The sequence below is a fragment of the Callithrix jacchus genome, chromosome 15, assembly GCF_049354715.1.
Source record: "Callithrix jacchus isolate 240 chromosome 15, calJac240_pri, whole genome shotgun sequence".
NCBI lineage: Eukaryota > Metazoa > Chordata > Mammalia > Primates > Cebidae > Callithrix > Callithrix jacchus.
In genome coordinates, this window is record NC_133516.1 from 40195815 (window position 1) to 40213646 (window position 17832).

General features: G+C 43.2%; 1 protein-coding gene across 27 annotated transcripts in view; it reads left to right on the forward strand.

Annotated features, from left to right (window-relative positions):
- PXK (PX domain containing serine/threonine kinase like) overlaps positions 1–17832 on the forward strand; it is a 94996-nt gene that overhangs the window by 71486 nt on the left and 5678 nt on the right. For 12 of the 27 annotated variants that reach the window (XM_035275922.3, XM_054245808.2, XM_054245806.2 and 9 more), the window contains 5 exons: positions 1418–1466; positions 6379–6456; positions 6976–7062; positions 7531–7600; positions 10227–10289. In XM_035275922.3, coding sequence (XP_035131813.2) covers positions 1418–1466; positions 6379–6456; positions 6976–7062; positions 7531–7600; positions 10227–10289 — 347 coding nt within the window. The remainder of the gene's footprint in view (positions 1–1417; positions 1467–6378; positions 6457–6975; positions 7063–7530; positions 7601–10226; positions 10290–17832) is intronic. The other 15 variants (XM_035275924.3, XM_078351288.1, XM_054245807.2 and 12 more) reach the window with 2 other exon arrangements.

Here is a 17832-nt window from a genome sequence, read left to right on the forward strand (position 1 = left end):
AGTATAGTGGTGCAGTCTCGACAACCTCCGCCTTCTGGGTTCAAGTGATTCTCCTGCCTCTGCCTCCTGAGTAGCTGGGAGTACAGGTGCTTACCACTATGCCCAGCCAGTTTTTGTGTTTTTAGTAGAGACAGGGGTTTCACCATGTTGGACAGGCTGGTCTCGAATTTCTGACCTCAGGCAATCCACCCGCCTCAGCCTCCCAAAGTGTTGGGATTATAGGCATGAGCCACTGCACCCAGCCCATGCTGCTGTTGTTAATAATATACTTTTTTTTGGTCACATGGGTAATTTTAAAATCATTTTTTAAAAATTTTTATTTTTAACTTTTAGATTTGGGTATACATGCGGAAGTTTGTTACTTAGGGAAACACGTGTCATGGGGGTTTGTTGTACATATTTCATCACCCAGCTATTAAGCTCAGTATACAATAATTATTTCTGTCCTCTCTGCATCCTCTCTGCTCAAGTAGACCCCAGTGTCTGTTGTTTACTTCTTTGTAATAACATACCTTTTTTTTTTTTTTTTTTGAGATGGAGTCTTGCTCTGTTGTCCAGGCTGGAGTGCAGTGGTGTAATCTCAGCTCACTGCAGCCTTCACCTCCTGGGTTCCAGGGATTCTTCTGCCTTACTCTCCCAAGAAACTGGGACTACAGGCATGCACCACCATGCCCAGCTAATTTTTGTATTTTTAGTTCATATGGGGTTTCACCGCATTCCCCAGGCCAGTCTCAAACCTCTGACCTCAAGTGATCTGCCTGCCTTGGCCTGGCAAATTGCTGGGATTACAGACATGAGCCACTGCGCCCAGCCAGTAACGTATTTTTCAAGAGAGAATTGATTTACTCCAAAAACTACTAGTTTTTAAAATGAAGCATGAGAAATACTTAGAAGAAAATTACTTTCTGTGCTGGGAATACATTTTGATTTTGCTAGAAAATGAAAAAAAAAAAATTACTTTTCTGTTAGATTCCAATCAGGACAATTCCGTTGTACTTACTTGAACAGTTTTATGTTACTGAACTCTAGAATAAATTTTATCCTCTTCTGAGGCAAGAAAAATAGTAGAAAACTAACTTGTCTATTTAGAAATATCTACTCCATATATTATTTGTGATATTTTTGCAAATTAGCATTTGAAAAAGTAATTTCTTAAAAAATGCAATATTGCCCATTGTGAGGAAACCCCTCTAGCACACAGCTGGCCCGGACACCCCAGTAACACAGTGGGAAGGGGGTCACACTGTGCAAACCCTTTTGCATTTGTTAATGAACATGGAATGGTGGATTGGGGGTGGGGCCAGGGGATGTGGTGCAGGGAAGGGAGACCTCATGGGCTAAAGGTGGCTTAATCTGCTTTAATCCTAGTCTGAGAGTGCACCTGGTTCAAGAAATATTTTTGTTTGTTTTCTTACAGATTATTCAGCGATGTTTTACTAACCACTTCTGAAAAACCACAGTTTAAGGTAAAAACAATTATATTGTTTTTCGGTTTGTGATATAACTAAGTTGACTTTAAAGTTAACTCTATTTTTAGCCAAAAAAAGAAAAGGTATATAATAGGGAAAATTTGGAAATAATCTAAATATTCTACAATTAGGGGCTAGTTTAATAATTTATGATACGTCTATTTGACAGTCTAAAAGTGAAATTGATAAAGACATTGCAGTAATATGGAAAATGATTTAGATTTATGCTTAGGTATTAAAAAAAAAGAAGATAATGTGTAAAACAACTTATCTATCTAGAAACAAGACTGGAAGGAGGTCTTCTCCTGGGAAGCAGTGGTGTTATGTATCATGGAAAGAGAATGGACTTTGGAACTCAAAAAACCAGAATGATATCTTAATTGGTTCTTAGAATACTAGGTGTTATCTACAGCAGGGTTTTTCAGCCATGGTATTTGACGTTTTGGGCCAGATGATTCTTTGTTGTGGGGACTGCCTGTGCACAGTAGGATGTGAAGCAGCATCCCTGACCTCACCACTAGATGCAAACAATACTCCTTTCCCCGTTTCCCCAACCGTGACAATCAAAAATGCCTCCAGACATTGCCAAATGTCTCCTGGGGGCGGGGGTGTACAGAATTGCTCCCAGTTGAGAGCTACTGACCTATGGGCAAGCACTTAATCTTTGGGTCTGCATGTACCCATGTGTAAAATCAGTGAGTAATGCATGTCTGTTTTCATTAGACCACTGAGATCATCTACAGAAACTCCTTGTTCAGGCCATGGCTCTTGGCAGTGCTCACTGTGAGTGCGATTTGGGTGGGAGGAAGAAAGGTAGTTCTCGCTCTCCTTTCTGTATTCCAAATGAAATACTATTAGGAGGAAAATCAATTAAAAACAAACAAAAGAAGGAAAACCAAGGCAGGGTTAGAAGACTGTGTCAGTGAGAGAGATGCTTTCCTCTGTTCTGTTTTGCCCATTAGAGGAATTCTGATAATAATAGCTTCTTTGGCTCTGAAGTAGGAGAGAAAAAAACATTTAAATTAATCTCTTCTTCACTGAAACATCTTAGGACATTTTTTCAGCCTTGTCAATAAATACATTCTCCTCTAACCCTGACAGTCCAGCCTTTAGGATTCAGGGATTAGTATTAGACCTCGCTGTTTCCCTAAGCCAGAGAGCCTAAGCGGCAAAGATAGTATGATTTTAAAATCCCACTTGAATTTCTTGTATGTACACTGACTTTCTGGAAAGATATACAGGAGACGGGTAATGTTGGTTTCCTCTGTGGCAGTAGGTGAGGGACTTTTCACTTCGTATGTGCCCTTTTATACCTTTCAGATTTTAAACCATGTGACTGTATTACCTACTTACAGCATTTTTTTTAATTTGAAATTTTTACAGAATAATAAAGACAAAAAGTTCAACATGATCTGAGTGTCTTATTTTCCAGGCCTGGACTCCTCATGGTTTAAAAGCGAATAAATTAAGAAATGACCCGGGCATGGTTTGTGGTGGGTCACACCTACAATCCCAACACTTTCGAAGGCTGAGGCAGGTGGATTATTTGAGGTCAGGAGTTCCAGATCAGCCTGGCCAACATAGCAAAACCTCATTGCTACCAAAAATACAAAAATTAGCTGGGCTTGGTGACAGGTGCCTGTAGTCCCATCTACTTGGTAGGCTGAAGCAGAAGAATTGCTTGGACCCAGGAGGCCAAGGTTGCAGTGAGCTGAGATCACACCACTGTACTCAAGCCTGGGTGACAGAATGAAACTCTATTTCAAAAAAAAAAAAAAAAAAAAGGAAAGAAATGATAGGTTTAGAAGCAAACTGGGCTGTTGTTAGGAATGTCTCCCAACAGGTAAAGCTGGGAAAGCTTCATCTTATAAAATTCAGAACATAAATCTTTCAGAAAATAGCTCTGAAGTTATAAAATAATACTGCTTGAATTGTTGTATGTTCCAATAAGTTTTATGTAATTAAAAAAATTTTTTTTTTGAGATGGAGTCTTGCTCTTGTTGCCCAGGCTAGAGTACAATGGCACAATCTCAGCTCACTACAACCTTTGCCTCTCAGGTTCAAGTGATTCTTCTGCCTCAGCCTCCCAAGCAGCTGGAATTACAAGCTGCTACCAAGCCCCGCTAATTTTTGTACCATTAGTAGAAACGGGGTTTCACCATGTTGTTCAGGCTGATCTTGAACTCCTGACCTCAGGTGATCCACCCACCTGATCCCAAAGTACTGGGATTACAGGTGTGAGCCACTGAGGCTGGCCAATTTTTTAAATTTTTGGTTAAAAAAAAAGTTTTTTTGAGATAGGGTCTCACTTTGTTGCCAGGCTGGAGTGCAGTGGCGCAGTGATGGGGCTCAGTGCAGCCTCGATCTCCTGGGCTCAGGCAATCCTCCTGCCTCAGCCTCCTGAGTATCTAGGACCACAGGGGCCTAATACCACCACACTCTCCTAATTTTTAAATTTTTTGTAGACACAGGGTTTCACTATTTTGCCCAGGCTAGTCTTGAACTCTTGGCTCCAAGTGGCCTCCAAAAGTGCTGGGATTACAGGTGTGAGTGACTGTGCCTGACCTAATCTTTAAATTTTTAATTGTAATAAAACATACAATATAAAATTTATCCTCTGAACCATTTTTAAGCGTACAGTTTAGTGATGATAACTATCTTCACATTGTTGTATAACAGATCTCTAGAACTTACAACCTGAAACTCTATATCCAGAGAATAATAATTCCCCGTTTCTCCCTCCCCACAGCTCCTGGCAATCACTATTCTACTTTGTTTCTATGATCTTGACTACTCTACAAGTCTTATATAAGTATTTATCCTTTTATGAATAATTTATTTCACTTAGCATAATGTCCTCAAGATTCATCTATGTTGTAGCATGTGATAAGATTTCCTTCTTTTTTTAAGGCTGAATAATATTCCATTGAAAGAATATGCCACACTTTATTTATTCATCTGTGATGAGCATTTGAGTTGCTTTTACCTCTTGTCTGTTATGAATAATGCCACAGTGAACATGGGTACACAAATACCTCTTTGAGATCCTGCTCTCGATTCTTTTGGATATATACCCAGAAGTTGAATTGCTAGATCATATGGTAGTTCCATTTTATAGTTTTCTGAGGCACCTCCATACTGTTTTCCATAGCAGCTGTACTACTCGACATTTCCACCAGCAGTGTACAAGGGTTTCAGTTCCTCCACATTCTTACCAACACTTGTTATTTTATTTTTTTAATAGTGGCTGTCCTAATGGGTGTGAGGTGATACCTCATTGTGGTTTTGATTGACATTTCTCTAATGATTAGAGACATTGAGTGCCTTTTCATATGCTTGTTGGTCATTTGTATATTTTCTTTAGAGAAATGTCTATTTAGATCTTTTGCCCTTTTTAATTGGGTTACTTATATTTTGTTGTTGAGTTGTTGGAGTTCCTTTATATATTCTGGATATTAATTCCTTCTCAGACCTATGATTTGCAAATATTATGTCCCATTCCTTGAGTTGTCTTTTTACTCCGTTATTTCTGTTGCGCCAATGTTTTATTTATTTATTTTTCTTTTTTTCTTTTGGAGACAGGGTCTTGCTCTGTTGCCTAGGCTGGGAGTACAGTGGCGCAATCTCAGCTTATTGCAACCTCCACCTCCCAGGTTCAAGCGATTCTCCTGTCTCAGCTTCCTAAGTGGATTACAGACATGTACCACCATGCCTGGCTAATTTTTATCTTTAGTAGATACAGGGTTTTGCCATATTGGCCAGGCTGGTCTCAAACTCCTCACCTCAAGTGATCCACCCACCTCAGCCTCCCAAAAGTGTTGGGATTACAGGTGTGAGTCACTGTGCCCAGCTGCACCAAAGTTTTGAATTTTGATGAAGTTTAATTATTTTTTCTTTTATTGCCTGTGCTTTTGGTGTCATATGCAAGAAATAAATCACTGTCAAATCCAATGTCATGAAGCTTTCCCCTGTGTCTTTTCTTTAGGAGTTTTATCGTTTTAGGTCTTACGTTTAGGTCTTAAATCCAGTTTAATTTTTGTATATGGTATAAGGTAAGCGTCCAGCTTCATTCTTTTGTATGTGGATAACCAGTTTTCCCAGCACCATTATTGACTATACTGTTCTTTCCCCCATTGTGTGTTCTTGGAACTCTTGTCAAAGATTATTTGACCATATCCATAGGGGTTTATTTCTGGGCTCTCTTCTTTTCCATTGGTCTATGTATCTGCCTCCACATCAGCACCACACTGTTTTTGTTGTTGTTGTTGTTGTTTTGAGATGGAGTCTGGTTCTGTCTCCCAGGCTGGAGTGCAGTGACACGATCTCGGCTCATTGCAACCTCTGTCTCCCAGGTTCAAGCGATTCTCCTGCCTCACCCTCCCAAGTAACTGGGACTACAGGCGCGTGCCACCACAACTAGCTAATTTTTTGTATTTTTAGTTGAGAAGGGGTTTCACCGTGTTAGCTAGGATGGTCTTGATCTCTTGACCTCATGATCTGCCCGCCTTGGCCTCCCAAAGTGCTGGGATTACAGGCATGAACCATCTCGCCCAACCCACACTGTTTTAATTACTGTAGCTATGTAATAGGTTTCAAAATCAGGAAATGTGAGGCCTCCAACTTTGTTTTTCTTTTTCAGATTGCTTTGGCAGTTTACAGCCTTTGAGAATTACTTGAAACACATCATGTTTATTTATGTTTTAGTTTTATGTGTTCATTGCTAAAAAATGCTAGAGAGGTGACTTTGATAGGGATACCAAAAGTGGCTGGGGTAGGATTTGAATGGACAGCTGTAACTGATTTTATTCCAAATAACTCTTGATAATCAACTGTTTCTTCATTGGCTTCAGGGCTTGGGAGTATCTCCAGCTGCATTTTTAAATGGATGATATACTTTCTCTTCTTTCAGATCCCTACAAAGTTAAAAGAGGCATTGAGAATTGCCAAAGAATGTATCGAAAAGAGACTAATCGAAGAACAGAAACAGGTAAATTGATAACGGTTCCTCCCTGCCTTCGTTTAGTGTCCCCATCCTCTGCCATGGTTTTTATAGTGGTTGACATTTGACTGTTCACTCCACAAATATTTTAAGCATACTTACTCTCAGCCAGCCTTTAGGCTAAAAGCTGCCCCGTAGAGCTGAATACTTCACCGTCCTGCCCTCGAGGAGCTCAATGGATGTTGAAAACAAGCATGTCTAGGATGGGTAGTCTGGCTTGAGGATCAGGGCATGCGGGTGGTGGTAGCTGGGGGCATGCATGGTCCATGCTCTCTCACCACATTCTTCTGTGAAAGAGGGAAAGGCAGGAAGGTATCCGGGGCATGAGAAAGGTCCTCTTCCTCTGGTATACTCTTCTACCAGGCTTGCGCCAGGAAGTAGATAACCTGAGCAAGGAAAGATTTTTTTTATCCCAATAAAATATGGTTTGGCAAAACATGTTGGAGAATATTTTCATTAGGAAGCTGCCTGATGTGGGATATGCTTACACCTTCTCGTCTCTTAAAGATTCACCAGCATCGAAGACTGACAAGAGCTCAGTCCCACCATGGATCTGAGGAGGAAAGAAAAAAAAGAAAGATTTTAGCTCGAAAGGTAAGCATGGTGTCTCTCTGCATTCCTTCTATGAGTTCTTGAATACATGTGAATAAAGTTCTAGGTTAATGGTGCCCATTTAATGACAGATACTGTGCTATATCTCCTTGAAAGCTAAGACTATTTCAAGATGACTGGGGTGCAGCTTTAAAAAAAAAAAAAAAAGAGCTATAGAAGAATCAGCAGAGAAAAAGCCCATGTAGTTTTCTGGTTTGCTGGGATGATTATGGCATAATGTAACTGGAGGAAACAATTGGCCTGAGATAGTAAAGTCAGCATTTTTGGTTTTATTTCTCCCTTTAGTTTTGGCTGTTGCTTCTTCACTGTATTAAATCATGGGGCTGAATGTGACCTTGTCTGTAGCTAGTTTAATGGTATGCCTGGAAAATATTTTTATTCTAACTCCAGCTTCACTGTGTTTATTCTTTGCTTTCCTCTCCCCCTCCCCCTTTTCTTTTATTCTTAAAGAAGTCAAAACGATCTGCTCTTGAAAATAGTGAAGAGCATTCAGCGAAGTACAGCAACTCCAATAATTCAGGTAACTGATTAGAGTTGGTAACGGGGCCCAGGACCCAGAGATCAGGATCAGGAGTCTCTAGTTGGTCAAGAGGTCTTGAGTTCTGCTAGCCAGAAACTGGGCAATGTAGTAATGACTACAGAGAACAAAATAACTCTGTCTCTAATGAAGGATTGTAACGGCATTCATAGGCTTGCAGCACTCAAGTGCTAGAAGGGACTTCTGAGGTAATTGGATAGTTCACCTTCTTCACTGATGGCGGAACTTGATCGACTAAAGACAGACTCAGGAGCATTAGCCATGGAAGGAAAACACCTGACTTAAAATGCAAGGCTTCCCATATTTTAGTAGAGCCTGCATGAAGAGAAATGACTTTAAATCCTGCCTGCTTCTCTGGACCCCACGTGGTGGGAAGATGTGCCCTCCTGTGTGAATTGAGGAAAGGACTCGACAGTGTGTGGGGAATGGCAACAAACCGAGATGGTACAAAGAGTTGGCATTTGTTGCTGCCACTTCCAGCTGCCCCTCACAGCTGGCTCTGATTTCCATAATGTCCCATCTTTGGAAATCAGAGCCAGATCCCTGGGGGCCTTCTGGTTTTTCTAGTTTGTGACTCTGTGAAGTAGAGCCCACATAGAAAAGGGAAGGTTTCACCCTAACCCAAGCAGTTTTGGCTTAGCCCTGGAGGGCCATGGGACTACCTGCTTATACTTTTAGGCAGAGGAAAGACAGAGTAGAAAGGGGGAATTTGAAGATGCAAAAGAGACAGTAACTGGGGGCAGGGGGCATTGGGGCTACAAAGCCAAGGGTTAGCATTCAAAGTACCAGCTATTGGTCTGAGCTTTGAGGAGACCCATGCATCTCTTCCTAGAGGTAGGATATGGTGGCAGCAGGAGAAGAGACAGAGATGTTTAAAAGTAGAAGGGAGGAAATTGGGGGTATTCACAGGTCATGCCTCAGTCTTTTCAGGGAAGTCAGGGAGGAGAATGTCTGCCTGGGGCAGGAGGAGAAACTGGGACTTAAACAAGATGATTAGGCTGCAGCCCTGAGGGCTGAATGAGCCACAGCTGGAGAATGCAAGGGGCGTGGCCAAAGCTGGAGATTGGAAGCACTGAATAAAGTCCATAGACTCCAGCAGGAGAGTGAGAGTTTGGAGAAGGCTCAGGGAGAGCTGCAAAGGAGAGGTAGGAGGGGAAGTCCCAATGAGGACCAGCGCAGGCTCCTCTGGGGTGAGTGCTGTGGTGGCCGGTGGGTAATTTCAGAGTTGGAAGCCTATTTTCTCCATGGTTGATGGGAGGGACATGGACCAGTCATGGTCATCATTAGGCTGAGACTCATGTCTCCAACCAGCAGTAGCTAATTTTTTATAGAGCGGAGAAAGCCTAACAGTGTACTCTCTACCTTCTAAGACCCTGCCTGCCTGCAAAGCTGTGTCACGTGCAGCCGGATGAGACTCAAGGACATCAGGACACCCCAGTGCCCTCAGGAGTTTAGGAAAATGAAGTAGCAATTGATGGATAAATATAGATAATTCCCAAACTCTATTGGAATCAAGCGGTCAAGCTTCTTTCTCCCCCTTAAAATCCATTAGCACTACAAACAATATGAAGACAGTGTGCATTGATTTTTACCTCCTTTTTCAGTAAAACACCCTCATATTTTATAGGGAACTGAGGCAATATTGCAAATAGAAAAGTATTAAGCTAAAGGGAGGTGTGGCTTGATCAGGACGTTTCTCATCATGGCCAGTGTCCATGAGGCACCAACATGCCCTGTGGGAAGTCAGTGAAATGATGGCTGGAGGCTTAACTACACCAGCTCTGGTGGCTTCTCTGGCATGTAATGATAGCCCTCCCTTTGGGTGTGTGTGCCGATCAGCCCAGAAAGCACCTGAGTAGGGAGATTTGGTTAAACTCTCCATATGATCTCTGTGTGGGGGAGGGGTGTTGGAGCCTCTGCTGATGGAGCTACTTCCATGTCAGCTCAGGAGGGAGTAATGGGGAGATGCTGAGAACTTGGGAATATTTGAAAAGATTACTAGATCCAGAAAAAGCATGCAACAGGTGGGATTTTGCACATTGTTTTAGTGTGAAGAAGGACATTTACTGATTCTAGATAAGAAAAGGCCTGTGAAATCCAAGAACTAAATAGGCTGACCCTATCTAGTTGACTCTACCTGCTGATGAAACAGAACTTCTACAGAACATGTTACTGGGTGGATGCTGTAGGGAGCTCTTCCTTCCTTTAGAGGCCTCAGCAGGCTGCTCTGCACCTCTCTGTCCCCTGTACCATTTGTGGCCTCTGTCATTTGTCATTACTCAGAAGTGGAAGTTGGGTCAGGAAGAGATACTGCAGCCAATTGCATAAGCTGTTGATTGTGCAAAGTTTCAAACCAGGCAGGCTGTGGGGAGCAGTGGGAGGCAAGAAGCTTTTAGTGGCTTGGGGAAGGAGATGGACCGTGCACTGGAGTAGAAGCCTGTCATCATTGGGTCCAGTCTCTGAGTTTTTTGTCCCTCATCATCTTGTTTCACAAGGTTCACACACTAAGCCAAGTGTAGATGCTCAGACAAAAATGGGTCCCAGCCTGGGCCAAATGCCAAATGTCTTTTGTTGGTCCCCATAAGGGTTTCTCTGTGTTTTATCTCAGCAGGATCTGGGGCCAGCTCACCTCTCACATCCCCGTCATCGCCAACTCCACCCTCTACATCAGGTTAGTGATGGAGTAAAGTGACATGCCACCTTCCTCTCTGCCAACAGGAAGAGTGGGCTGTGCCTCTTCCTGCCTTGGCCCAACAATTTCAGGCATTAGATAGCAGCAGCCTTCTCAAGAGAGATCAGTGGGAGTGCAAATTAGCAGTGTCATTTGGGAGAGCAGAGGGGCTAGATTTCCAAGCTCTGCTTTCACAGGAAATGGACCAGTTTCAGGGCCATTAGCCACCCCTGGCTCCAGCTTGTTGAAAAGCTTCATGCAGAGCTAGGATTGGAGCCTGTCTTGGTACATGCTCAGCTAAACAACACAGATGCACTGTGGCCCACTGGTCCCATCCTGCCAGGCCTCTCTTACCAAGGAGCCTGTTCATAGGGTCAGCTTTATCACAACACAACTGGTGAGATACCTAGATGCAGGAGTGAAAGAGTCACTGCATTTCCGATTTTCTGGCAACAATTAGACTCTGTTTTGCTCTGTAATGTATTTAATTATCTGAATATTTTTCTGTTACTAGCCTTTGTTTCACCTTTGTAAATTAGATACAAGTTTTGATTGAAAAATGTAAAAAGAATGAATCTTGGAGACTGCTTATAAAAATAATCCCTGATTTTGTGGGGTAGCCCCATAATACTATCTTTCTTTTCTTTTTGAACCAAGATCTCTCTCTTAAAGTCTTTTGCAAGCCCAATAAAAACAATTGGGACACCAGTATCTCCTTTTGCTTCTTAAATGAATCACATGTTCTAGATGTGCAAGGAGCTGCTTCTGCCACTCAGAGCTTACCGGCTGTGCTTGGAAGGGTTCCTACAGCTGTGTGAAGGGAGAGTCATTGGCAGGGGTTTGGTATATGAGTTGATCCCATAATCATTATTAATATCTAACAAGGCACCCAGGAGCTGCCAAGAGCATTCCTCATCTCCACTCAAATGCTTCTAACTGACCCACCTAAGAAAACAAGAGCGAGCAAACGCAAGGGACTAGTGCGAATGACTTATTTCTGCCTGAGGGTGGTTATTGGTGCCTTAGTGCTGAATGTTCTAGGGCCAGGGCCTGCTTTTGAATAGCAAAGTACCTGGTTCATGGGAGGATATTCTTGTCCTTATCTTACTTTGTCAGCAGATTTCCCAAGAAAGTCCCCAAATGTTGATCAAGACAGAAAATAAGCTTTTTTGTCTTTTGTGGAGATAACCTGTTCAGGCTAATCAGAAATGTCTAGTGATCTACTGCCCCAACTATATTGACCCATTTCCTAGAATATAGGATATTAATTTAATACTACTTGGGCATATTAGGAGAAATTAATAGTGAGAATCCATAAACCTCCTTTAGCAAGCAAGGCACTGGAGGCAGCTGTGTAAGGGTTCAGAGCCCCTCCCTGTGTGGTTAGATCTGCCCTGCTCAGTTGACTACCAGTTCTTATCTCTAAATGCCTTTGGGAATTTACAATCTATTTGGACTTTTGGGGGAATTCTCTAATTTATCTGTGTTTAAATGGGCACTGTCTCATCCAGGAGCAAGTTTGTAGGAGATAAGGTAACTTTTAGAATGAGAGAAAAAAAGAGGAGTCTTATGTAATTAGAGTCAATGTTGGGAAAACCTGGCGGTGAGTGGGAGGGGCATTCCTGTGAACTTGATAGTGCGCAGCCTGAAGGGGAGTCTTGAGGATTTAGAAGGAAAACATATGTGAGGCCGCAGCACAATGCCTGGCAGAGTGAGAGTGCCTGGCAGATATGAGAGGTTCCCAGCAAATATTGGCTTCTCCTTTGTTTTATCTCCTTTTATGTTTTGTTGATCAAATGGACTCAGCCTGTACTCTGACCTCTGCTGGGCATTTCCTGTAATGCATCTCATGAAAATGGTAACTAATATTTAGCATTTGCCTGGCAACCTAGCATTTCAGTCCCTAAGCAATTCAACCCCAGGGAGTTTATTCATTCAAGATGTAGTCAAGGTGCATTTACTGAGAGCCTGTGGTTTGCTAAGGAGGACTGCGCTTGGCCCTGGGTTACAGAAATGGATAGACAAGGACCTAGCTTTCATGGAGTCACATTTCCAGTGCCTCTCAGAAGCTCCAAAATGATAGACACTGTTTAGGAAAAACTCACACTCAGAAGTGTTTTTTCCTGTTCTGACACTCAACACAACAATAATCAGCACACACAGACTTCTGTGACCGAATTTCAGGAGGTCGGGGAGTGGTTCTCTCGGCCACCAAGAAAGCAATCAGTAAGCAACAAGCTGGGTGTCCTCCAACTCAGTTCTGACACTATCTACCTGGAGATTGCATCACACCCCACAGGTTGGGGCTTAGTCCCCAAAACTACCTGCTCTTTCTGACACTATGTGCAAGGATGGGAATCCAGAACTTTGGCGAACCAGCTATAAGTAGAAGTTCCCCCAGCCCTCTCTTTGGTTTCCATTAATTTGCTGGTGCAGCTCACAGAACTCAGGGAAACATGTTTACCAGTTTATTATAAAGGATGTTACAAAGGATACACACGAAAAGATGCATAGGGCAAGGTTTGGGGGAAGGAGCTTCCATGCCTTTCGTGGGCACATCACCCTTCAGGAACCTTCGCATGTTCAGCTATCAGGAAGCTCTCCAAACCCTGCCCTCTTGGGCCTTTTATGGAGGCGTCATCAGCTAGGCATGATTGACAACCATATAGAAATGTTGTTATAGAACCAAACTGGGGTCCTATTCACCCAGTGCAATAAAACAAGATACCCACACCGAGGCTGTTGCAGTGATAGAAAGGAAGGCATTTATTGCAGAGTGCTAGGCAAGGAGGACCAGGCAGCGAAATGCTCGAAATCTGACCTTCCAGATGCCTTACAGGCAAGGATTTTTATAGGTGGGGTAAATTTTGGGAAAACAGAAGCTAAAGGTAAAATTATAAGTCAGTACGCTGAGGTTGTGCATTGGTTTAAGCCTAAAAGGGTGGGACATCTTGGGGATAGGGGGTACTCACAAGTAGATTCAGAGATCTGACTTGCAGTTGATGAAGAGAAGCTTTAAGAATTTTGGGGTCAGTAGAAAAATGTTAACTTGCTAAGGGGAGTGACTTTCTCCAAGCTTCTCAGGAAGATACTTAGAACAAAGGACCAATAATAGGTACAGTTTAGTCTTCTTTTCCTCCTCCTCTGGGTCTTTGTGGTTTGGGTCTTTAGCGGGGGTCTAAACCTTTGAAAGACAATCAGCGACATGTGTTAAGATGTTATCTTTGGTTTCTGCAGGGCAAGGGAACATCTCTGGAGCTTTAACTTCCTTGGCTATTGTTCTTAAGCTAATTATTACTTTCTTGTTTACCAAGTTACTTAATTACTTAATTACCTCTAGGGCTTGCTGAATGCCTGGAATTTTTCTTAAAGGAGCATTTGGATTTTCCTTTATTTACATGCCTTGAGGTTTGCAGGACCCTAAAAGTTGAGGGATGTCCCAGTTCCCTCTCAGTGTGATTGTAAAAAAAAAAAGTATGATCTGAGTACCCAATGTTTAGCTAAAATTTTAAAAATTTTAAAAAAAGAAAAGAAAGAGTATGATCTAAACCCAGCAAGGCCTGTTTGTTGAGGTTCTGCTTGGCCTCTCTGTGCAGCATTTCTTCCTCCAGGGTGCAGGGCTTGTATGGGAGATGCTTGGTAAATTTTTGATTTACATAGGCTTGCTCTGCAGATTTCAAGGCCTCTGCTGAGTCAGGGCAGGACTCTGAGCCTAGGGATGATACCATTTTTGTTTTTGAGACAGTCTTGCTCTGTCACCCAGGCTGGAGTGCAGTGGTGCAATCTCGGCTCACTGCAACCTCTGCCTCCCGGGTTCAAGCGATTTTTGTGCCTCAGCCTCTGAGTATCTGGGATTACAGGTGCTTACCACCATGACCAGCTAAATTTTTTGTTGTATTTTTGGTAGAGATGGGGTTTCACCATGTTGGTCAGGCTGGTCTTGGACTCCTGACCTCAAGTGATCCGCCCGCTTCGGCCCCCTGAAGTGCTGAGATTGCAAGTATGAGCCACTGTGCCTGGCCAGGATGGCAATTTTTGGCTGGCCCGCCCCTGCTTAGGCTATTCTTCCTTGTAGAACTAGAGGCCGGCCTTCTCCTGGGCTCAAGTGATCCTCCTGCCTCAGCTTCCTGAGAAGCTGGGACTATAGGTGTGCACCACCACATCCAGCTAATTTTTTAAAATTTTTTTGTAGAGACAGAGTCTCACCATATTGCCCAGGCTGGTCTCAAACTCCTGGGCACAAGCGCTTCTCTCACTTAAGCCTCCCAAATTGCTGGGATTATAGATGTGAGCCACAGCGCCTGGCCTCACAGTTCTTTCTAATCAAGCACACCCTAAATCTTAAATCCACTGTGGACTCTGGCCTTTGACAGATTTCTCAGCAGTGGATCAGCAGCAATAGATCAAGTTAGGTAAGTTGAATTCAGCAGCAGTGCCTTTCTTCCTGAAATCATCAGTTTTAAGCACATTTATAGCAGCTAAAGGTGGTCTTAATCTCAGTTTCTAAGTAAAGGGGTCTTACCTTCATGAGCCCTTTCCAGCAATTGTGTAAGGGCTGGGGCCCCTCCCTTTTCTTACTGCAGCTTCTTCTCTGGGAGCCCTTTCTTCAGGTCCTTACCAAGTTGATGGGAGAACTATCCTCTCCCTAAGTCTGCTGGCAGTTCCATCAGGTGGAGTGGGATTCTATAATACTCTTTTGCTGAGACCGCTATTTATTCAGTAAGAACATTCCTAGCACTGTCTTTTCTGCAAAAGGTTGTTTTCTGCCTCAGGAAGGTCACTCTTTCAAGAACTTTAAAATTCTTTATCCTGGCTTATTTCATGATAAACTAGTGTGTATATTCTATTTCTAGAACTGATTAGTTAAAAAGGTCCGAATTTACACACGCATGCACACACACACACACACACACACCCACCCCCACCAGTATACCCTCCCACCCTCCTTTGGGAGAACACAGGCCTGTTGCCTTACTCTCTGTTTTTTGAGACAGGATCTCTCCCTGTCACCTAGGCTGGAGTGCAGTGGCACAATCACCGCTCACTGTGGCCTTAACCTCCCACCTCAGCCTCCCAAGTGGGACTACAGGTGTGTGCCACCGTGCTTGGCTAATTTTTGTATTTTTTGTAGAGATGGATTTTGCCATGTTGCCCAGGCTGGTCTTGAACTCCTGGGCTCAAGTGATCTACCCACCTTGGCCTCCCATAATGGTGGGATTACAGGCATGAGCCACCCATGCCCAGCCCTTTTTTAAAAAAAGTGAGTTTTTAAAAGAGTATTTTTGGAAAGCGAAGTAAGCAGAGGACCCTAAATTGTTATTTAAAATAATTATATCTATTTGGAGCACTTATTTTGTGCTAGGCACTGTTGATTTATAGTCATTTGTTTCAGTTAATCATCGTGAATACCTTCCTATCCAGTGTGAGTGGACTCCAGCTCCATTTTACAGATGAAGAAACTGATGCTCTAGTAGGGTTAAGAGACTTTGACCAAGGTCACACAAGTTATCCGGGTGCTAGAACCAGGAGTCTAACTTGTTCATTGTTCATTTACACCACTGATTTATTGAGTGCCTGCTTTCTTCAGGATGCACGGCAGGGCCCGTGCTCTTCAATGCTGTGGTTGGCTGGTGTGAAAAGAACCCTGAATGTCGAGTCAGTAAACCAGGGCTGGAGTCCTAGCTCTGCCACATTCCCACTATGACCTTGGACAAATAATTTCCATTCTTTGAAGCTGTCTTTTAAAAGAAGTCCTGCTCTTTATGGCGTACATGGTGGGGCTTTCTAAGCAGTAAATACTATCAAGTATAAACTATGAATGCCCTACAATCAGATAATTCTAGCTGTTCTTGCCTGCAGTTTATATTTTAAGCAATAATTTTGAGGTGAGAAAGCTGGCAGTTTGTAGAAAACCCAGTTTTCAAGAATGAAAGGGAAGTTTCAAATCTGAAGAGGAAGAGATGTGAGGGCCAGGGGTTCCCCTTGGTCCTCTGAAGTTTTGCTGAAAATTCAACTGGCCAAACAGATTAATAAGATAAAAGGCGTACAAGTTTATTTAATGTGTATATGCAGGAGCCTTCAGAATGAAGACCCAAAGATACAGGGAAAATTGTCCATTTTTATGCTTAGGTTCAACAAAGTATGGACAGCTGTGTAGAAATATGATTGGAGGAAAGGCTTTGATCTAATGCTAATAATAGGCTGAGTGGGAAAACCCAACAAGGCTGTCTAGATTCTTCTCGGCCTCTTGGAGCAGCATTCCTTCCTTCTGGGTATGGTCAGGACCTTCTCTGGAATAGGGGGCTTATGATCTACAGTCAGACAAGGTGGTTCAGGTGATTTCTTTTCTTTTTTGAGATAGAGTTTCACTCTTGCTGTGGAGGCTGCAGTGCCCAGGCTGGAGGCACAATCTTGGCTCACTGCAGCCTCTGCTTCCAGGTTCAAGCAATTCTCCTGCCTTAGCCTCCCGAGTAGGGATTACAGGTACCCGCCACCACACCTGGCTACTTTTATTAGAGATAGGGTTTCGCCGTGTTGGCCAGGCTGGTCTCAAACTCCTGGCCTCAGGTGATCTGCTTGCCTCCTAAAGTGCTGGGATTACAGGTGTGAGCCATCATGCCCAGCCAGGTGATTTCTTTATGGCCAGTTTTTACACAGAAAGGTGGAGGGAGAGTAATTATTTTTAGGTATGATGGCTGGCTTTGGGGAAAAAGGGTTCTGTTTCTATAACCCACCTTGAAGAAGGAGTGATACTAGTTTCTCTGGCTAGCCTTGGGGGACAGTAAGACTGAGAAGACTGGAGGGCAAGAGAAAGTCAAAGAAAAACTTTTGCTCTGAGGCTGCTGCTGAGGTCTTCATTTCGGGATATTGTTTTCTGAGTCCCAACAGAGGGAAAACAGCTGTCTGGGCACAGAGAGTCACTGAGAACTCTTAACAGGAAGAAGGGTTAATAATAAAAAAACAAGACTTAAGGCAGAAAAGAAGAGAGAATGTTAGAGCTTCCAGATCAAAGTCTGAAACCCGTTCTAGGCTCAGAATTGCTGTCGGGTGGTAAGAATTGCCCCCTCATCTGTGTTTCCTCCCAAGGTGTCCAGACGTGAGTGGTCAGCCTGCCCAGCTCCAGCCCACATGGGGCCTCGTTTCCCAGTTTCCCAGCCTCTTTCTAGGAGAAGGCCTTGGGGCAGAGTTGGTTTGTTAGGAACTCTGAGATTTACCAAAGGATAATCCTTCACATTTAGCTGGGGATCTAGTCAGTTTAAAAGAAGACAAGAAAAACATTTACCTTGCTTTCCTTTTTTTGGCTGGAGTGGAGTGGCGCCATCTTAGCTCATTGCAACCTCCACCTCCTGGGTTCAAGCAATTCCCTTGCCTCAGCCTCCCGAGTAGGTGGGATTACAGGTGCCTGCCACGAAACCCGGCTCATTTGTTGTATTTTAGTAGAGATGGGGTTTCACCATGTTGGCCTGGATGGTCTTGATCTCCTGACTGGGTGAACCACCGTGCCAGGTCACTTTCCTTTTTAAAATGACTTTATAGCCTTAAG